Source organism: Anoplophora glabripennis, unplaced genomic scaffold (genome assembly GCF_000390285.2).
Source record: "Anoplophora glabripennis isolate ALB-LARVAE unplaced genomic scaffold, Agla_2.0 scaffold1005, whole genome shotgun sequence".
NCBI lineage: Eukaryota > Metazoa > Arthropoda > Insecta > Coleoptera > Cerambycidae > Anoplophora > Anoplophora glabripennis.
This window is the reverse complement of record NW_019417083.1, coordinates 83,582-105,292: the sequence shown is the minus strand read 5'-3', so window position 1 is coordinate 105,292 and position 21,711 is coordinate 83,582. Positions and strand designations below refer to the sequence as shown.

Here is a 21,711-nt window from a genome sequence, read left to right as displayed (position 1 = left end):
AATCATCCGTACCAATTCCATTTAAGTGTTTGTGGTTTACCAAATTGTTTTCCCAATTTTTTTTATTCTATTCTGTCATTAGGCAATTCACATGATATTTTACCTCCATTGCTATTAAATCATTGGAGCCTATTCTTTCTAAAACTTCTGAAGAGATCGATGCAATGTTTTTACTTTAGTTTCTATATTTTTAGACATAACTTGGGATAATGTCTTCCCAGGAGACAGCTTCTGGCAAAATACACATTTATTTATGTCAAAGCTACCCTTAGGAAGTGATTACCAGGAAGTGGTGGAGGTTCAATACCAGCTACTCTGTACTCTTTCAGTCTTTCCACTCTTTTCCTTAAACTTTCAATATTTTGTTTGTATCACAATCAACAATCACACTTTTTGTATGTCCTCATCTACCTCTTTGTTTATATCACTCCGAATCTTATTGTTAGTGGAATTCATAAAAGTAAAGGAAGTTTTATCCGTTGATTCGATTATAATACCTCCAATTTTTTTACATATTATACATTTTTTGCGTTTTGAATTTTACGTGTAAGCCGATTTCGTTCTCAGAACTAGTACTATCAGTTGGAGAACGTTTCATTTCGTGCAGTGCTAAATTCTGATAAAAAATCTATAATTGGAATGTGGAATTCCCTACAGTTAACTAAAGTAAAATTTCTCACTTAAGATTATCCTTGTTTATAACACTAAACGCCAACCATTATCAGTTTTTTAAAAAGTGAAAAATTAAGATTTTAACCAGGTTAGGTACTGAACTCGTTATATGCATTCACCCATAAAACTATATTTTTGAAAATATAAACACATAAGAAAACCGCTACAAAAAGGCACACCTTCAATTCCGGTAAGATAAGAAATATCAAAATAAAATGTAACACAGTACGAGATGGAGCTATGAAGATTTGTGAGACAGATGCAACTTTGGCGAAGTGGGGAAGCGAAGTAGCCAGCCGTCCGCCGGCCAGTCGAAAATGATTTATTTTGTATTTTTATTCATATATTGTTTATTATTGAAGCAAAAATTTTGAATTAAACGCTGTTGTCTTTCAAATTGATGAAATAAACATTTTGCAAGAGTAAAATTTTTCGATTAAGGCCTCTGTTTTCCGGTAAATGGCGTGGGAACTAAAAAAATATTGAATTTAAGTAAGATTTTCGACGTGTTCGAAGCGAGATATTCCAGTTTAAAAATTTATTCTGCCATAAGACTCAACGTTAAGAGCAACTTTCAAAAATTAATAAAAAATATATGCTGTACAAAATATAAGTTGATTTTTATATAGAATTATAGCCAATGTGCTGTATTATCCGCCGGTGGTCATAACTCGTTTTTTGATTTTACTGCCCTTCTGCCCGCGTTATTTTTTTATTACCTTCGGTTTCTGATTTAGTAAGATATAAGCTTCAATTTTATATATAATTCAGCTTGTAACCCCGCGACGCCCACAGAAGTGAAAATAAATTAAAGCGGGCACTCTACTATCAGCATATTCTTATATTTTCGGAACATGACTTAATATTTTAAACGTAAATATCTAAATAAATTAATTTCATTCAATTTAGCAATTATTCATTTAGGGAATATTTTTACACATCGGCTATACAGGGTCCACGTCCGGCGATTCAAAATCCCGCCCACCTAGGGTAAAGCGCAGCAACCTTTAAATTGAATACCTGACAAGATACGTAATTATTGATTAATATCACATTATTTCTTATTAATTTTGTATTCAATTTATCTAGATGAGTGTACCTGATAAGAGCATTATGATTTGTGAAATAAATTAGCTGTTATAACATTTATTTTCTATGGACATTTAAAAATTGTCTTGCCCTACTCTCCCCCTATCACACTTACCGGCAGGCTTTGACATTTTTTATGTCTACTATATGTATGAAAAGAACTATATATATAAGTAAGTAAAAATAAGTAAAAAAGTATATACAAACCTCGATCATCACTTGTCTTCATGTCTTCATTTGTTATATGGGGTGTAACTTTGAGTGGGGGTCATATTTATACAGATGCTACTTTGACCTATAGAAACGCATAACTTTGTTTTCTCAAGTTACGTTGTGAAAACTGATTTTTATTTTACCTTCATAATTTCCATATCCCAGTTGAACAAACTAGTGTGATCTCAATCCGTGCCTGTTAGCTGCAGCACCTACACAAACTAGGAACTGCAGTATGCATTATCAAATCTCATGACATGTTACTTTTATTGAATGAGTGTTTGCCAGGAGCCCTATCATCCCATACCTAACGAAAATTTAATTATTCTTTTAAATAAGATAAATTATGAAATAGTACCTAACAAGTTATCTGATAGAAAACTCGAACAGCAATGCATAAATAATGTTAAATGAAATACACAAGAATGAGTCAATAATCAGTTAACTCAACTAATTTTTTCAACTAAAATTTCCATCTTTGCTATCCAAACACACTAAAATATGTTATGAAAATTCCTTATGTCGTAAATTCTGCCTCATTTGTCCATAATAGACATTTTAAGAACTTGTCGCCTTTCCTTCTTCGTTGCATTTTTTTCAGGCAATTAAATTTCGGTAAAATTAGAAATTATTAAAACAATAAGATCAAATTACATTAAAACAGAATATTCTGTTTCGCCGGCTGGTGATTAGTGTAATGTTTCACGAGATTCTATTCAACCAACCTGCAATCACATTATCATTGTTCATTGTAAACAAATCGTTATTTGTGATGCTAAGATTTAGGGATTTTTAGTTGACAGTATATCAGCTATATCTTTTGTAAGTTGTAAATATATTACTTCACTGCATCAAATTTTGTGGATGAACTATTTTAAAAAAATCTTTAATCACAAATTATAATACATTTAGAAAATTATGTGTTTCAGAACAAGGTTTTTTTTGCAAATTTTTTATTTGGGGAATGCTTAGTTTTTTTGTCAACATGGTCTCTGTGTTAGTTACATTATATTTTATGTGGTAATAGTTTTATTTCTTACAGATTCTCTTTCCAACAAGATCGTGACGCTAATAGGATTTTGAAAGGTGTTATGAGAGTTGGACATCTTGCTAAAGGTCTTTTACTTCGAGGAGACACAAATGTTGAATTGGTGGTTCTTTGTGCAGATAAACCTACCCTGACCCTTCTTAAAAAGGTTGTAGAACTTTTGCCGGCAGCTCTAAAGCAAGTTGCTGCAGAAAACACATATACTGTTACAATAAATGCTGCTGAAGCTGGCCTTACTGTTGCTGGGGATGGTTTGACTGTACTTGTACAGTTTACCAGTCCTATAATGAGGGAACAAGGTAACAATTGTATGCAAATGTGGGTGAATGTTGAGCGTACAGTACCATCCAGGGTTTAAGCTGGTTTTTTTCTATACCTTTATTTTTAATGTGATAAATTTTTAGGAAGTACTGTCATTTAAGTTGTGTTAAAGTTATGATACGTCGATTTTAGTGGTAATTTGGTAAACACTATTAAGTAATTTTTCTTATTTCTGTCGATACTTATAAACTGCAGATGCAATGAAGTACTAAATGACGATCTTTATGGTATGAAAAAACTACTACTTGTTACTAGACTATATTTATGGAAATGAGTTTTTAATACATATTTGCATTGCCTGAATTGTAGATATGTCGAGTATTTTTCATTTGTTTATGTGAGAACATTATTACGGCGTGCCTCTATATTAATTATTGAGACAAATTCTTCAGCCCTAATTTTTTTTTAATTTAGCCTTGTCTAAACAAAAATTTTAAAATGTGTGTGTTACAAAAATATTTAAATTTGTGGGAATAAATCAATTAACTTAATTTCATATAAACTTTCTTTAGTTAATAAAAACTTTCCGTTCTCTTGTATTTTAACTTTTTCCAAAATTAAAAAAAAATCTTCCATTTGAAATATGTTGTGCAGCATTCCCAATGTATAATTGTAGTATCTTTTTATTAGAATTGTGTACCATTAAATAATGTTTTGTATAAAATAACCTTATAAAAATACATAAACATTCAAATCGGGAGATCTAGGGGGTCATATGAATCTCGATATTGGTTGATTAATTAAGTTTTATATGTTATGGAGCATACAGGATAAAGTTAAGAAAAAAAAAAATAAAAATAGCAGTAATATTCATTTAATGAGGTAAATTACCTTCCGTATTTTATTTTATTACAGATCATTGTGGACCTACGCTGATCTGTTATTTTTTTTTTTGCTATTTTCTATATCTGCATTTTGTGTTCGTTTGTTTGTCACTCGTTTATCCTTGAATTTCAATCTGTCGTCTCGTCATGACCTTCCTATCCATTTCAGAGATCGCGCTTTTATACAGGGTGTTTTTAAAATAGGGTATAATAAAAGGGAAATGGGAAATGCCATCTTAAGGAGGTTTATCGGATACACGGGTACGTCTAAACTCTAACGAGAGTTTCTGTAGATTTGCTTGTGACTAAAGTAGTAGGCCTTTAGATTTGGCAACGTTGCGCTTGGCTGGCGTGCTCGGCCCGGAGTTCGCTCGCTCGCTCGCGTTCGATCATTCTGTTTGGATACCTGCGAATTTCAAATAATATGCTACGTCGATACCGCGCCGTTGCCGCTATCACGCATATGGAGGTTAAGCTAGTCAACGACAGCAGTTTGAAGGAGAATTATTATAAATTATATATCTTACAAGTACCTAATTGATTTGTATGAGCTGTCATATGGTTCCTTAAATATCGGTTTCCTATTTATACAAGTTGCTGTGGAAACTGTTCGTCGATTGTTGCACATTCTAAGTGGAAAGATTAAAAAAATCTGCATTCTACTAAATTTTGTACTAAATCGTGAAAAATTATTTTATTAATATCTCGTCTCTTGGGTATCCAAACTAATCATAATTTTTTTGAGGATTTTCTTCATGTTAAATAAACTTATATTAATTTTTTTATGAATATTTGTCAATTCCAAATCAGATAAACCTCCTTAAGCAGAAATAGGCCTATGAACGTAGATTTAAAAATACATAGAAAATTGTGGTGGCAAGTGTATTACTAAAAATCTTTTTTTTTAAATTACAGTGGTCTTTTTTGATGAAATGTTTTTCTGAAGGAGCGTCTTAGAAGATACAACAATTGTATGATTTTTTGAGAAAATTGGACATAAAAGTTTATAGAAATTTTAATAACACACCAATAATTAAAATAAGAAAAAAAGATAGTTGAAAATTAGTGCTGAAATGATTTCATGCTACATTTAAGGCCTATTTAAACTTTGGAACTAATGAAAAATTACATACTGATATCTGAGAAAGAACAGATTTCAGCATCATGTTGTTTTTTCCTTGCTTTAATCAATTAGTTACTAATCATTAGTATAATACATTACCAAAGTGTGAAAAGTTTATTGCCAGTTTTCTTGGAAATGAAGCAAATCATGGATATTGGTAGCGAGCAACCTTCTTTGTGTTTTTTTTGAAATGTTCTTTCAGAAAATATTATTTTATCGAAAATTTAGATTTTTTTTTCATCTATATCTACACCACTGTAATTGAGAAAAAATTATTCCCCTATATGGGTATGAGATGGGTAAATGCTTTTAGCGACAAAGGTTGATATGTATTAACTACATACTGCAATTCTTGCTGTTATTCGCCAGCCAAACAGCATCTTTTGCTTTCGTCCCAGCAAATTTCTTGCAGAATGTTTGTGCTCTAACAGTGTTTCAATTCATTTTTGAATCTGATTGGTTATTAGGAGTAGTTTAAAAAAATGTTTTTGATAGTTCAAGCTACAAGTCTTAAGTATTTTCAGGCCCATGTTCAAAGAAACTTCTTTCTTCGCATTTATTCTTGTTGTTTGGCTCTATGTTTACAAAACACTCTGGCTTCTTTCTCTTCCCAGTTCTTTCTCTATTTCTGTTTCTTCTCTCTCCCTCCCCTCTCTTTCCCCTCTCCTCTCTCCCTACCTTTCTTCAGTCCAAATCCCTCCTTTTCAATCCTTGATTCCAATATAATCGTGTAGCTTTTTAACACGACTATTTTAGTATGCTTGATCAAAACTTTCCCTTCAATAAATCACGATTCAGTCCTTTTAGTTTTCATATTTCATTGAGATATGAAAAACTATTGGTAATTTATAAATCCATAAGATTTCTTAATAATACTTATAAATTGATAAAAATACCAAAAAAGTTGTTAATATGTACTTTTGATTATTTGTTACTTAAGTTTTCACTATTTAGAAAATTTTTGTCTAATTTCGAGTTTTATCTTTACCATTTACATCTGCAAATAAAATTATTTTCTGCATATAAACTATATCTTTGGTCACAAATGGAACTCAGAAAGTATATTAAGATTTTTCTTAAAAACGTTTTACCTCCTATCGTTGCCATGTTAAAGGCCGTGATGGTAGGTTTTCAAATTTACATTTTTAAAATATTTTTGTTATTTATAAACTGATTAAATTAAATTTGGAATGGCGTATTGCATAAGCAATTCTATAATTTAGTGTTGCCAACTGTGTTTTTGGAAACAAATCAATACGGCCCTGTACATGAAAAATGGTACGAGATAAGACTGGTTTAATAGAAAAATCTCAATATATTTTAGTTATCTGTGATTAAAGTTTGATTTACCCAAAGCGAAACATTCTGTATATGAAATAATTATAGTATTTTTTTGTGAAATACTCTTTAAGTTTTATATGACTCGTCTGGTTTAACATCCAGGGATGACAGGAAATGCTCAAGCTGATAAGGACCATTGCATTATTGTCGCAGATTGTCACTTTTTAGATATAAGAAACTTAATTATTTTCAATCATATGTATCTTTACTTAACTTGCATATAACTTTTATGATTGCAGTAGTATACACTAATATACAGGCTGTTACAAATTCGTTTCTCACTACAGGGATCTCGGAAATGGTAAGAGATACGAAGTAACTTACATGGGGGCAAAGTTGCATAATCAGGGGACCAGCATTATGCCTCTAAAAAATCAAGGCCAACATGATTAGTTTTCAAAATATTTGAAAAAAAAAACTAAATTTTGGAAATCCGTTTTTAAATCATTTCAGCCTTGTTTGAAATAATATTGAAAAAAGAAGAACACTTTCTCATGACAACTTTTTGCTCTCTATCGAATGGTGTATTCAATTACGTTTCGTCTCTCCAGGACCATCATCTACTTCATTTTTTAAATACGATCCTGGAAATTTTATTACATTTTTTGCAAGCCTTGATGACCCCCAATTCTGTACTGCCTCAGCCCGAACCAGATTCAGACGTTTTGTCTCGAAAAATTCGTCTTCAATATATTCGTATCCGTCAATGGTAATAGTTTAAGTAACTAGGTGGATTTCACAGGGTCTATTGACACTTGGAGTGTACAATAATTCCATAAACATATAAATCTAAATAAAAAATTTGAGACATTGGAGACAAATTTTTTGAGACAAAACGTCTGAATCTGGTTCGGGCTGAGGCAGTACAGAGTTCGGGGTCATCAAAGCTTGCAAAAAATCTAATAAAATTTCCAGGGTCGTATTTAAAAAAATGAAGTTGATGATGTTCCTGGAGAGACGAAACGTTACATATAAAAATTGATTATGCCATTTGATAGAGGGCAAAAGTTGCCATGAGAAAGTGTTCTTTTTTCAATATCAGCTCAAACAAAGCTGAAATGAAACAAAGGATTTCCAAAATTTCAGTTTTTTTTTCAAATGGTTCGAAAATTAATCATGTTAGTCTTGATTTTTTAGAGGCATTATGTTGGTCCCCCTGATTATGCAACTTTGCTCCCATTTAAGCTACTTCGTATCTCTTACTGTTTCCGAAATCCCTGTAGTGAGGAGTGGATTTGTAACAGCCTGTAGACTTTAATGGGTCTAGCTCTAAAAGTAAGGGTAATATGTATAACCTAAACCGGTGCCCAATGTGCTAGAGGACTTGACTTCCTTGCAATTGTAGTAACAAATTATGTTTGTAGCACTCACTCAATTTGTCAAATCTCTCACTATTAGAGATAGATCTATATCAAAATTTGTTTCACTGAAATTGTAATTGTCTTTTTCTTTAAGATGACATCAGTCAGACCATCCATATAAAAGTTAAACCATCCATTAAAAAAAAATGTGTATACTGCGAATAATAAATTGTGTTAATGATGACTTAGTAGCTCTTATAAGTGTCAATTCTAATAATCCAATAAAGATGTCATTTTATAAAAAAAATTCGAAACAGGATGAACTTTTCTTCAGGTTTGTTGGGGACTGCTTCCTGAGTATACAACCAAAAGATCACACTCGAACTCCTGGTACGACTTGTGCTATGGGGGTGGTTTCCTAAACATTTTTTTAGAGCAAAATGACCTTGATAAAAGTTGTAGAGGATCAAATTCTGAACACCTTTTCCTTATTTTTTTGTATCTCTAATACTTAACGAGTTACTGCGCATTATATGACAAAAAATTCGTTTACCACAGGACTGGTCTTGTAAAAAATTTTTATGTAACTTTAATAAAGGTTGAAGAGGAGGAATTGCATTACAATTTTTCTTTTTTAAAATTATGTATCATCTCGACTACTTAACATGTTCAAAAAAAATGTTTAGGAAGCCATCCCCATAGCGCAAGTCGTACCAGAAGTTTGAGTGTGATCTTTTGGTAGGATACTCAGGAGGCAGTCCCTAAGAAACCCTGAAAAAATCATCCTGCTTGGATTTTTTTGCGGCCCTTATAAGCTGAGCACAACTTTATTGGTTTATAAGTTTTAAGGAAAATTAGTGCACAATTTTTTCGTAAAATTTAGTCTTATGTACAGACAGTGGCGGCTGGTGAAAATTAATATAGTCACATTTATTTTCATAAAGAAGCATGGGACCAGTTTTTTTTTGTGAATGATTTCTGTGCTCACAAATAGAATTTTCACATTAAAAAATTTTGAACGGAATTTGTGAAATAAAATATTAAAATAGAGACTTGTCGATTCTGAGACATTGTGCATATATATATTTTTGTTTTTCATAATCAACTGATACATTTTTTTATTTATGACAAAATTTATATTTCTTTTGTACCTATTTATGAAAATTGAAAACTGAGAAAAATTTTACAAATGTGTTGTTTGTACTTATTAATTTATTACAAAAGAAGGTATTTGGCATATATGTGCAACACTTCAAGGCCCTAGGATCGGCAGCATCTAATTCAATTTTTTATTTTGCAAATTTTTTTTATGAAATTTTGTCTTGCTGATAGTTCTTGTGGGCCTAGAAGTCATTATTTCATATATTTTACTCAACCATATTTTCTCATACAGAGGCTTCATAAATGACTAAAAACAACGTGACCAGTTATTTTGTTTGGAACAGTAATTTTATTTCCTTGACGTTGGCAGTTAAATTTCAGTATAATTAAAACAATAAGATCAAGATTACATTGAAACAACATTTTGTTTCACCGGCTGGTGATTGGTGTAATTTTTAACGAAGTTCTATTCAACTAATCAGCGATTGCATTATCTCGAGCGTAGTTTGTAATTGTTCATTGTAAATGAGTAATTAACCCTTTCGCTGCGCAATACGTCTGAACGTAGCTACCGCGCCGTGCGCGATTGTTTATCGCGTGCGAATATATACGTCTGGAGCAGTTAGACCACTTATAGTTTTACATTATGTTGTGTTAAATTACGATTTACGATAAATTTTACGATTTTATTTTGAATAAAATACAGTATATGTACTAAATAGAAACTGAAAGAAACATGAACAATCTTGGTACTATTACCAGTACCTCTTTCCATAAAAATATTTGTCACAATCGGTATAAGCTCGCCCGCAAAAATTCGCCTTACTAATTGCAATAACCGAGTCACTATGCGCACGGTTGCGAATATATACGGTTTGAGCAGCCTGATCCAATTTAACTATTCATGCGAATTAATCCGTCTGGAGCAGTTTGAGCCCTATAAATTTTTAGCGAATATATACGTCTGGAGCAGTGAAAGGGTTAATATTGGTGACGCTAAAATTTAGGGATTTTTAGTTGGGAGTACCAGCTGTGAAATGTTGGTTGCCTAAGCTCAGCGGTCACATGGCTTGTAGTTATTTATGGCTCTATCTACATTAACAGTTTTTCCAAAAAAGTAACAATTTCCTTATAATCATGATTTCTATTTGGTTAAAACAGTAAGACAACTAATTTATGCAATTGCAGTCAAATATAATGTTTATGTTTAGCAGTATGTGCAAAATCGCAGCACCTGTACTATTTGTAGTCTGTTGCATTGCCTTGTTGCAGTGAGTCTCCACGCAAACATCACACTACAGGATTTGTCACAGGTTGCCTCAATTGTTTAGATCACATACTGACACTTCTTAGACTGTGTTTACATATTATTTTTAAATCTATAAATTGTAAAAAACTTTAAAATATTGCGGCATTGTGTTTCTCATTATGAATGTAAAATTGAAAATCAGTTATTACTAAAGCCTTAGCGCAGTTTTCTGAAATATGTAATAAGCGAAAAGTGTAGATAGAACCACTTTGCACTTTACTAAGACTAAGAATGATTTAAATGTTGTATACTTTAAGTTTTAAAATATTTGATAATTAGATGGTTGGAAGGCACAGAGTACTATGATAAACATTTTAGTAGTATAAAAGATGTTTGTTGCATTATCCTGATAACAGCTGTCCCACACACAAATAGCATGACTTAAAGCAGGGTCAAAGCATATGCTGTGATGTAACAGTAGAATTAATAACAAACATGTAACAATTAAGGATGGAAACTGATGCATCTCTGGTTGCCTAAATTATACCGAAAAATGATAGAAAACAGCCCTTTTTTTATTCCAATATATCTTTTTAAAGCAATGGAAGAAAGTAGTAAAATTTCATATCACATTTGGCAAAGTATAAATGAAGACAGTAAAGCAAAAATTAATTGGGATAGGTAAATAATTCGTGAGAAATTAATTTCTAAATATGAAGGTTTTTTGGACTTCTACAAATAAACGATTATTTCTTCATAGTATTATAGAATTATGCGATTTTTTATATAGTTGTCTTTTAATACATAAACTGATTAGACTTTATTTCATAGTTTGTTCATCACTTTATTATTTAAAAGGTTATATTGGAATAAAATTATTTAAAAATATTCATTCATAAATAGCATTATATCGGACCTTTAATTCGCTTGATTTGTAATAGATGTCGCACTAGTAAAAATTTATTTATGAATGGACTCGGGTTATTTTTAACGAACAGCTGTTGTATTGTGGTTAATTTGGTATAACCTGATTCTGAATTGGTAGTCATGATTTCTGTTAATTGATACGTAAATATTTAAAGAATGTCATGATCATTTTAGATATATTTTTGTATAAAAGTATATAAGTAACAGTGCAAGTCCATACTATTATATAATTTTAGAAAATATGAAATATAAACAATTTTTAGTTTATTTAAAACCATAATTTATAATTAATATACCTATATTAGTATCTACGGTTAGTGGATAAGAGGGAAAACATTTTTATTTTCTATTCTACTAGAAAAAGTAATTCGTGACAAAAAATATTTTGCTTTTTAATTGAATACGTTTGTCATGAAAAACTGTAATAAATATATATACAGGGTGATCAGAAATTTAACAAAATTAATAACGTTGAAGAATAAACTGCTTTTGTTTTTGATAATATAAAAAAAATGTTAATAAGAAAAGTTGTTCATAACGGAAAGTTACGTTATAATTACGATTTGTGAATAAAGCGGCTTACTTTGGTATAAACAGAAATGGAAAATATTATATTTTTAATAATTAATATTAAGTAATTCTTGATAAAAAAAATTTGCATATTAATATAAATAGAATTTTAATTGTGAATATACATAATAATGAGAAAATATAAAAAATATGTACGATATACTTATTTTGTCCAAAAAATGTGTAAAGAATTATGTACAAAAGGACGATTTGAGTCTAAATTTTTTTTATGAGAAATAGGTAATTCAGTTCACTTCAATTGAAAAAATAGTTGTCTTATAGGTACTTTAATACCTCCAATATAAACAGAAATTCTGTGGAACAGTGTAGTTTAATAAATATGTAAATAAATGAAAGTAATAAAGAAATAAATAGAATAGGTACAGTAGAACAGGAAAAAATTTAAAAATTCATAAAATAAAATTATTTCTTTTTATTAATTTGAGTTTCTATAATATATTCTGGATCCATACATCTTTTTCCCTGTGGAATATTTTTGTATATTATTTCTGGTAGTATACAATTTTTATAAAATTGTTCCAAATTTGTTGCCATTGATTTTTTCCATAATTCTTCATATTTCTTAATTTGTTCTACATAGAGTGGGTTGTTTTCACCACTATAGGTATATTACGAAATAACATATAGACTTCTTCCGGTTCCGTATCTGAAAGTAAGAAAAGAATTTTACCAGATAATATTTGTTATAAACATAGATAATTATACATTTTTACCTATTATGCTTTTGATTTACCATAATGATATATCTAGTCATATATAGGGTGCCACAATAGTGCGATAAAGTTTAGTATAACTGCCTGTAGTAGTGATACGAAAAAAGTTACTTGCTCGGATTCACATTTTATTATTATTTCCATTATTCATTATTTTCAGACCGAATTAAACGTTCAGAAAATCTTGTTTTTGGCCTGAAGATTTTGCCCTATACAACTATAACTGAAAATAATTATAAACTTTGTCACACTATTGGAACAGCCTGTATGTGCATTGCAACGACAATATGTCATATTTATATTACGGCTAAGTAAGCGGAAAGTCCATTGTCGCATATGTAATTTTTATTTTCAAATAATCAAATACAATACCTACATATTTATTTTAATATCTATTATTTACTTGAATTTAGTACTAAGTACAACTATGCCTAGCAAATTGTAATACTTACTCTGTTAATGTTTTTTCCTTCATATAAAAAATAGTAAACTCCACAAATAAAATATTTCGCAGCCACAACGCAACAATAAAAGATAACAGCTCAAAGATCCATACAAGAAATAATTACATTCGCACCTACTCTGGTCCGAATCCATATAAGTACTAAAATGTAGAAAATAATATGAAATAAAACTTTTAGTTGGCTGCAAATATTATAAATTTGTACAACCACTTGCCATCCTCCTTTTTTGTAAATATGTACATAATAATATGTAGAAGATAGAAAATAGAAATATTTTCAGAACAAAAAACCGGCGGCCGCAAATTGGAGTTTTTATTATTTTATTACCCTTCTCTTTTCATATGCAATTATGAGATAGCAAGAGAGTGGGATGGACGTATAGGCCGGACAACTGATTATCGTGCACGTGTGCGTGCACCTGGCATTTTCTCGTTTTTTTTTTAGGTGTATTTTGCCGGAATTTGAATGAATGAAATTATCCTACTATTTTTACTATAAACGTATTTCCTGTAACGACATCTATATGAATATTGTAGTACTTTGTTAGATGAAACGGGACTTCAATTTCCGTTCTTAATAATACTTGATTCTATGTTATTTTTTATGAATCATATATGAAATCACATAAAACTCGGTTATCTGGACTAGGTAGGACCAGTGGTGATCCAAATGACAGAATAATACATATTTGGAGTATGTATTTTATTTCCTTTAATAAGCTTTGTTATACTATCCAGAGGTACAAAAACATAATAAAATAAACATGCTTTATTCTATGTAATATTCAAACTAAATATTTGGATAAAAAAACTTATTAATTATTATATGCTATACTTATATTGGTTTACTTATGAGTAAGCTAAACGCGACTGATTCATCAAGGGGAAGTTAAAACTATAATAGTTTTGTAATTTTTTTGATTTCCTGTAAAATTGGTTTCTGTACACTGACTTCTGTGACTGAGTGACCATGACCGATTGATTCTGCAATTATCCCTGCACACCAAGCTTATATTCTTTTGAATATGTCTCGTGGATTACAAAATGTGTAGGCTTTAAATACTTTGTTTTTTAAATAAAATGATGGGGTTCTACTTATAGCATATCAAGAGGGTCTTTATAAAAGGTGATATTTCAGTTTTTGATAACTGAAAATTTTGTAGCTTTAAAAATTATTTAAATGTTTTCCGGTCTTAGTCAATAATGTTAATAAAAATTGTGTTATAAAAAGGAAACGTGATTGAATCATCCATTCAAATGTTTACTAAAATCGTTAAGTTTTGTCCAAACTTAATTCTAAATTACCTACTTATCGTTTTCGTAATTTATTATAGAAAATGTCCTAATTTGTGTAGATTTTTAATATTTTTCGATGTATTATTATTTTTAGACATACAGCTTAAACCTTGACAGTTACTAATAAATATTGGACTTTTTAATTTACAGTTTATCAACAGTGTGTATCAGTCGCCGAACACATGGTGTAATCATCAGAAATGTGCGACTGATACTTACAAGGTGTGAAGAATCAAAAGTGGAGGCACTGACAGACAATAATGTGATTTTATTTATTGTTTGCTTTGTGGCTGGTTACGTATTGCAGTCCAATACTTATATATGTACTGTACTATATGGTTGTTTTAGAGTTGATTTTAGGTGGTGTGGGATTAAGGATTTTTGACCAACCGGCTCATTGCGGCTGTTATCCCTAATGGGATATAGCAGTGGTGAGCACGATGGTCAAACACCCTTTTCTTGATGTCTAGAAGCTGCGAGCGGCGGGTTGGACCGGGATGTACTCTCACGCGGCAAGTGTCTCCAGGCGCTGGCAGCCCTCAGACATACGAAATGGTTCCAGGTTTGTGTCTCTTCTCACACCGTGTGCGCACAGCGCTTACTTCCATAGATTATTTTAAGACTCCCCATAATTTGAACTAGTATTATGATGATGTGAGTTTTTGCATTAGTATTTGTACATTAGGGAATCGGAGTTTCATGTTTGTTTATACTTCACTTAAGTTATTTATTATTTTACTAGATTTTTTGCTTCTATTCCCTTATTTAATATATAACACAAATTTAGTAAATCGGAAAAAAAAATCACATCTCATACACTTTTTTAATTTTTAAAGGGTTCTACATTTCTGTAGTTAAATTATTTTTATTTTTTATTGACTTCATTAACTATTTATGAAACAATTGCCAATCAAGTATTTGAAAATCATTTTTGTGGAACCCTCAAAAAATTTTAGGTAATAGAAAACTTTATTGATTTTGAATTTCAGGCTAGGGCATTGGGTCTACATTCCTGTGTAGTAATCATACGTATTTTGCGGGATTTATGTCAACGAGTGCCTACTTGGTCACCATTAAGTTCATGGGTAAGTCTTAACCATGTATCAATGATCAGTAACTACTAAGTTTTGTTGCAAAACACTTTCTGCCGATGTTCATAGCTGTGAGAAAAGCATTTTCTTTGAAGATTGAGCGTTTGTTTAATAGACTCGTGTGTAAATTCAATTAAAAATATAAAATAAATACAGGGTGAGTCAGCGCTGTGACAAAGTTGATTTATTGCTATTGCACTCTGATGATGTTTTTTTCTAAATAACTCCGAAACCAGTTGCAATAAATTTATGAAATTTGATAACTAGCTTAACTCTTATCTCCAGTCCACTACTAAAACAAAATTTACAAATTTTCATCACATACGTTCCAAATCTGGGGGAGGAGGGGGTAAAATTTACCATAACTTTTTTATGCTTTGACTTTTTTGACTTGACTGAAAACGATGAAATTTCAGAGATTCCTAGTAAAAAAAGGTACTCTTTGTCCGTATTGATAGAATGTTCCATTTTTGTGTAAAATCCGTTTAAAAATAATGTTACATCTGTTAATCACCGGGAGTCGAAATTGTCAATATTTTCTATCGTAGCGGGATGTGAGAACAAAAACACGTTTGGTGTCATTTGCATTGACAGTTCAGTTATTTACTTTTTACTAGTTGTTATTTTCATAGGAATTTATTATTTAAATAGTAATACAATAAACTAATAAAAATAATTGAAAACCACACTTAATAAAACTTATCTTTGTATCAATAGTAATTTTTAGCTCAAAAAGATTTTGACGAATACATTTTTCAGCTCGACATCGAATTGCCTGCAAAGACCTCAAAACTTCAAAATTATTTTGTCTTATTTGATTCGCAGCTAAATGAATCCTCTGTTGTAATTCTTTCAAAGGATTTATTTCTGTAACGTAAACTACAGCCTTCATCCACAGAAAGTAATCTAGGGGATTTAGGTCTAGAGATCGAGATAGCCATGGAATGGGGCCACCTCTACCTATCCACCTGCCAGGAAAATGAGATCGTTTAACCAATTTATAACGTTATGAAATTTCATACTTTTCAGTCAAGTCAAAAAAGTCTAAGTAAAGCTAGTTACCAAATTTCATAAATTTATCTCAACCAGTTTCGGAGTTATTTAAAAAAAAAACATCCTCAGAGTGGCTCCTTTAAGTGGCTATAACTTCCTTAGGAAGAATTTTTGGACCCACGTTTATATAAAGAAATCTTTTTCGACATAGAACATCCTGTAGAAATATTGCCCCCTAATTTCGGGACACCCTGTATAAAAATGTTTATTATTACTAAAAATTCTATTTTCTTCATACAAGTTTACTTTCATATAAAAATTAATAGCGCACTCTTATCTGATTTATGGTCAAGAAGTACCTACTGGAAGTACTTTTTTGAGAATAATGCTTTATTTTCTGTAGATCATGTAAAAACATGTAGAAAAGTCAAGACCTATTACAATAACTACACAACACAAACAAAAAATGAAGAAAAGATTACAGAATAGTAAAAGTGTGATATAACATATTGTACATTTTTCATTTTTTATTTTTTCAAATTAACTATCTGACACACTGGGGCAATGTATTAAAGATTTTAGGATCCAAGTAAGAATGTGAGTAATTATAAGTAATTAAAAGTTTTGAAAGGAACATAACATGTCTAGTATTCACTGAGTGAATATCTACATTTCGTTGATACTTATCCTTATTATTAAAAACATAAATACTAACTTCAAATAAGTATAAACATAGGGTCAAAATATCAAATTTTTTAAGTAGCAACCTACAGGAATGACTTAGATATAGTAACTAAGCAAAAATAAGTACATCCATTTTTGATCCAGGTGGCTAAAATTGTAGATCAATTAAATGGTCTCTAAGAATTCTAGTCCACACATTCAAAGAGAACTTGATGATGTACTTTGGCTAAGGCATGTGGATTTTCTTCTGCCTATATGTTGTGATAATTATGAACTTTCTTGAAAAATTAGCTTTGTAAACAAAATATGTGCCTAGTCTTATTGTATACCTATAGAGCCTTCATAATTGATTACAAGCCATGTGATAAAAATGATACAGGATGTCAAAGTGAAAAATAAAAAATGGTTTTTCCTTGATAATTTCGAAAGTTTTAGTCAGACATGTTTCAAATTTTATAGCGAGATTTTTTCAGGGTGTGAAAAATATAATTTTAATTTTTTTGTCAGCCCTTGTATACAGCCATATGAGACTAAATAAGAGAGTTTTATTTTGTGTCTTCTGTCGGCAGCAGCGGCAGAGTATGCCATCTGTACCTGGTGCAGCAAACGACACACTCGGAAACCACAAACCATAAAATAATTAAGGAAACTGCATGGGAAAACAATTAGAGTAATAATAAATGATAATTTTAAGTAACATCTAATTCTACTATCTAATAGATGTCGCTGCACCATAATGGCGGTAAATTTAAATGTAATAAAATAACACTAAGAATAAAAAGTATTTCATAAGTAATAGATCACAAAACAGCTACTAATGGTTTAAGTTAATAATTAAATTAAGATGTACCATTAACAGCTGATCCATGACCTATTACTTATGAAACACTTTATCAGTTGGTTAAATAAGTAAGTTAAAACACAGGCCCGGTCTGGCTCATTCGGGGGCCGTCGGGAAAAATTGAAATCGGGGCCTATTGATGATCTAAATAAAATAGTTTAGGATAAGAAAAAATGGATTTTGAATGAGTTACTACAGTTTTCGTGGACAAAATTTTTATTGAGAAACAACTTGCTACACTAATAAGGTACAGAAAAATTAAACATTTTCTATTATTAGATAAAAATTGTTAATAATCAATAATGCCATAAAAGGAAAATTTATTACGATTCAGTCAGAATCATCTTGGTCAATATTACTTTCTTCCTGGTGGTCAGTGTTACTAGCAGGCGGAAGGGAGTTGTAAAATCCATGATACATCGGTGGTATCAAATTAGCTTTACACAGACCCAAAAGACCGTTTAATTTTTTACCATCAATTGGCAGCAAACCTTGATACAATCTTGGAAATTGATATTCTTCGCGTTTGCGTGTATTTTTGTTTGTAGGTCTAGTTCTTTATGATTTTCTCCAAAATTATACACAAAAAATTCTTTATTGGGACACTTTGGATTGCAGTGGATTTCTCTGATTTTTACAGCCTCTCCAGTAATATCTTTTTTCCAGTTTTGTTTCTTTACCATTGGTTTAAAAGTTGCAAAATCTTGAGACATTTCTTTTACTTTGTACTGTGGGGCAGTAACTTTGGCCATTTTTATTAGACTAATCCACTGATCAGGACTATCGGGAGTGTATATAGCAGAGTGATGTTTTTTTGCAACTTCAATCACAGCATGTCATTTTATTCTGCCTGTGGCCAATTTCAAGAAAACGGTGCGTTATTTCCAAATCCAAAGTCATTGATGCATAGGCAAACATCGCAAAAACAAAACGATAAAGGTTTTGACCACCGCTATTGTCAGAATAAAGAATAACCTTTCGTATGCCATTTTCTTTAACCTTTTTAAGAAGATCCATAAACAACTTCCAATTTCATCCGGTCCTCTCTTCGATATTTACTCATGCCATACATAGCAATAGACTTGATTGCTGCCTAAATCATAAATTGTAAAGTTGTATGTTTCGATTTTACTTTTATAATAATCGTCGTCTTCTGACTTGGGCGTTACTAACACCTGCAAATCCAAAGCATTTTATCATTTTTCGAAAATTCTTTATCAATGTGTCATATTATTATAATCATCTTCCATTTTTTCTGTTCTCTTCTCGGAATCTGTATTCTTAAGGGCACTACACACGGAACACTCTTTTTTTGGCTTAAAAAAAGCTATATTAAATTTCAAATTAAGTGTATCCCTGTATTGTCTGAGTGTAGCTACTGCATCCCATTTTTGTTGTTTTGCATATTCTAAATACATTCTGTGCATTCGTGAAATACTCAAACCTTCATCCGGGTTCTTATGCGGTCTAGTGTTGGGTTTTCCTCTTCTGTCCCGTTCTACAGCACCACCTTCATCAGTTTTTTGCAAAGCGGTGCTTACAACTCTTTCAGAAATTGCAAGCGTATTATTAATTATGTATGTTATTATGTTGTTTTATGTCGCTCTTGGTTTTTCTAATTTTGTTATTTTCTCCAAATAGTTACTATTAAATTGACAATAAATAAGTATTTTGCAACAATTATTTTTTTCCTGTTATTTTCACAAAACAGATTTCTTTCGAGCAGGGTTCAAACATCTTCATATGTAAGACAATGCATTTTTTATGGAAGTTACAAGTGTATTCATGTACGCTAAAATATATGTCAATAACACATTAATTTTAAAATATCTGTTACCGATACACAGATATCCGTATTAAGTATAAATGCTGTGAGGCAATGAGTTCCAACCGTTAATATTCCTGGAGGTATTAAATCCGAAATAATTTATAAAATCAACAGCTTTAGCCATTTTCAATACGTATACCTCTTTATCTCTTAGATATAAAAGTCCAATATTTTATATTTTGTTACTAAAAACTGTATATGAGGGCTGACAAAAAAGTTAATACATAACATTGCCTGCAGAGGGTGCCCCGCACGCGACAGCCAAAAATGATTATCATATTATTTTTCCCGCCCTGAAAAACTGACTAAAATGCTAGAAATTATTAAGGAAAAACAATTTTTCATTTTTACACCTTGTATTTTTTTTTCATTATTCAATTTGGGGAATAGGTATGTTAGGTTAAATCAATTTAAAGCATGACTCGAGGCGAGAGTAAGAACGTTAGCAAAATCATAAAATTACAGAATGTCACCTTTTATGTGAAAACATGGCAATAGGTTTATAGTTTGGTTAATGGTAGCTGAATGTTGTTAATAGTTGCTATTGATTACTTATACTCCATTTCTTGGGTATTTCAGGCAATGGAATTATTGGCAGAAAAGGTAATCTCATCAGTTCCTGGTCAAGTACAACTTTCTCCTGGAGATGCCCTTCGTCGAGTTATGGAAGCTGTAGCAAGTGGTTTGTTGTTACCAGGTGGTCCTGGCTTGGGTGATCCATGTGAGAAAGACTCTCCAGATGCTGCTGTTGCTTTGTCACCCCAGCAAAGGGAAGATCTTACCTGTTCGGCCCAATATGCCTTGAGATTAATTGCTTATAGGCAAATATATAAAGTAGGATTTATAAAAAAAAATATTTGTGGCATTGCTAATATAATTATGATTTAGGTATTGGGAATGGATCCATTGCCAGCACCTCAAAAGGTATTCCGTCGAGACAGATCTGCACGTAAACGTCGCCGTTCAGGGGGAGAACAAGAAGGTTCAGAAAGTATGGGTTCGTTTTTTAATTATGTTTTAGTTAAACCACTAAAAATTAATAATTTCAGGTGATACAGGGAAAATGGTTAAAACAGAGGGTGGAGATACACCCGCAGAAACTCCCGTCAAGTAATTTAAGAAATAGTGAATAATTAGTTATAATAATTAATATTATTTTCTATATTTTACAAGTATTTTGATGTATAGGAATGATTTTTTTTTTGTAAATTTGTGGACTATGAATTTCACTGAAGTATTCTCTATGTAGTTCCAATGTTTTCTAGATGTATGTGTGATCAAAAAATATATTCCATTATGTTTTGCTTTATTTAAAATTGTATTAAATAAACCAAATTGTTTGTAAGAATCAGTTTTTTATTTTTTTTACTGGTTGTGTGGTGTGGTCTCAAAGTGCAAAAAAACTCAAAACTTATGTTAAGGTCACAATTTTAATACAGGGTGATTGGGGAGGAATCCCCAATATTCCGAGGAGGTGTTCAGGGGGTTAAAGTGAACAGAAAAGCCTAATAAACATATGGTCAAATATCAGCAGTTACTGAGATAGCAATGAAAATATTTTTACATGAGAATTATTGTAATGCATGAGTGGAGAAAAGTATTTATTCTGTATAATAAATTATATCAAAAATTAAAAAATTAATTAGGTGTTCAAATATACCACTGTCCACCTCGATGCATGCATCAGCTCTTGTGTGGGTTGCATGGGTAGCTTGTTGAAGTGCACAATGATTTTCTCAAGTGCTGCACAATTGAAAATCCGATCGAGTAGTGTCTCTTGTATTCACTTTTGTTGCATAAACTAATGATTAAACCATCCTCCAAAGGCAGTAATCAAGAGGATTTAAATCTGGTAACCTTGATGGCCAATTTTAGTAACCACCACGCCAATCCAGCGATGTGGAAAGCAATTGTTGAGATGACTAATCACAACACGACTAAAATGTTCAGGGGCATGGTTTATCTAATATTCAATGGAACATCGTCCAGTAGATCTGTCAAT

The 21,711-nt window shown here is 31.2% G+C and overlaps 1 protein-coding gene across 4 annotated transcripts in view; it reads left to right on the top strand.

The window, feature by feature from the left end:
- LOC108914522 (zinc finger RNA-binding protein) overlaps positions 1-21,057 on the top strand; it is a 57,619-nt gene extending 36,562 nt beyond the window's left edge. For 2 of the 4 annotated variants that reach the window (XM_018720347.1, XM_018720345.1), the window contains exons 11-16: positions 3,017-3,321; positions 14,743-14,834; positions 15,262-15,357; positions 20,289-20,543; positions 20,598-20,706; positions 20,759-20,828. In XM_018720347.1, coding sequence (XP_018575863.1) covers positions 3,017-3,321; positions 14,743-14,834; positions 15,262-15,357; positions 20,289-20,543; positions 20,598-20,706; positions 20,759-20,823 — 922 coding nt within the window. In that variant the 3' untranslated portion in view covers positions 20,824-20,828. Of the gene's footprint in view, positions 1-3,016; positions 3,322-14,742; positions 14,835-15,261; positions 15,358-20,288; positions 20,544-20,597; positions 20,707-20,758 lie in introns of those variants that run through there. The other 2 variants (XM_018720346.1, XM_018720348.1) reach the window with 2 other exon arrangements.
- Positions 21,058-21,711: the final 654 nt, after the last annotated feature.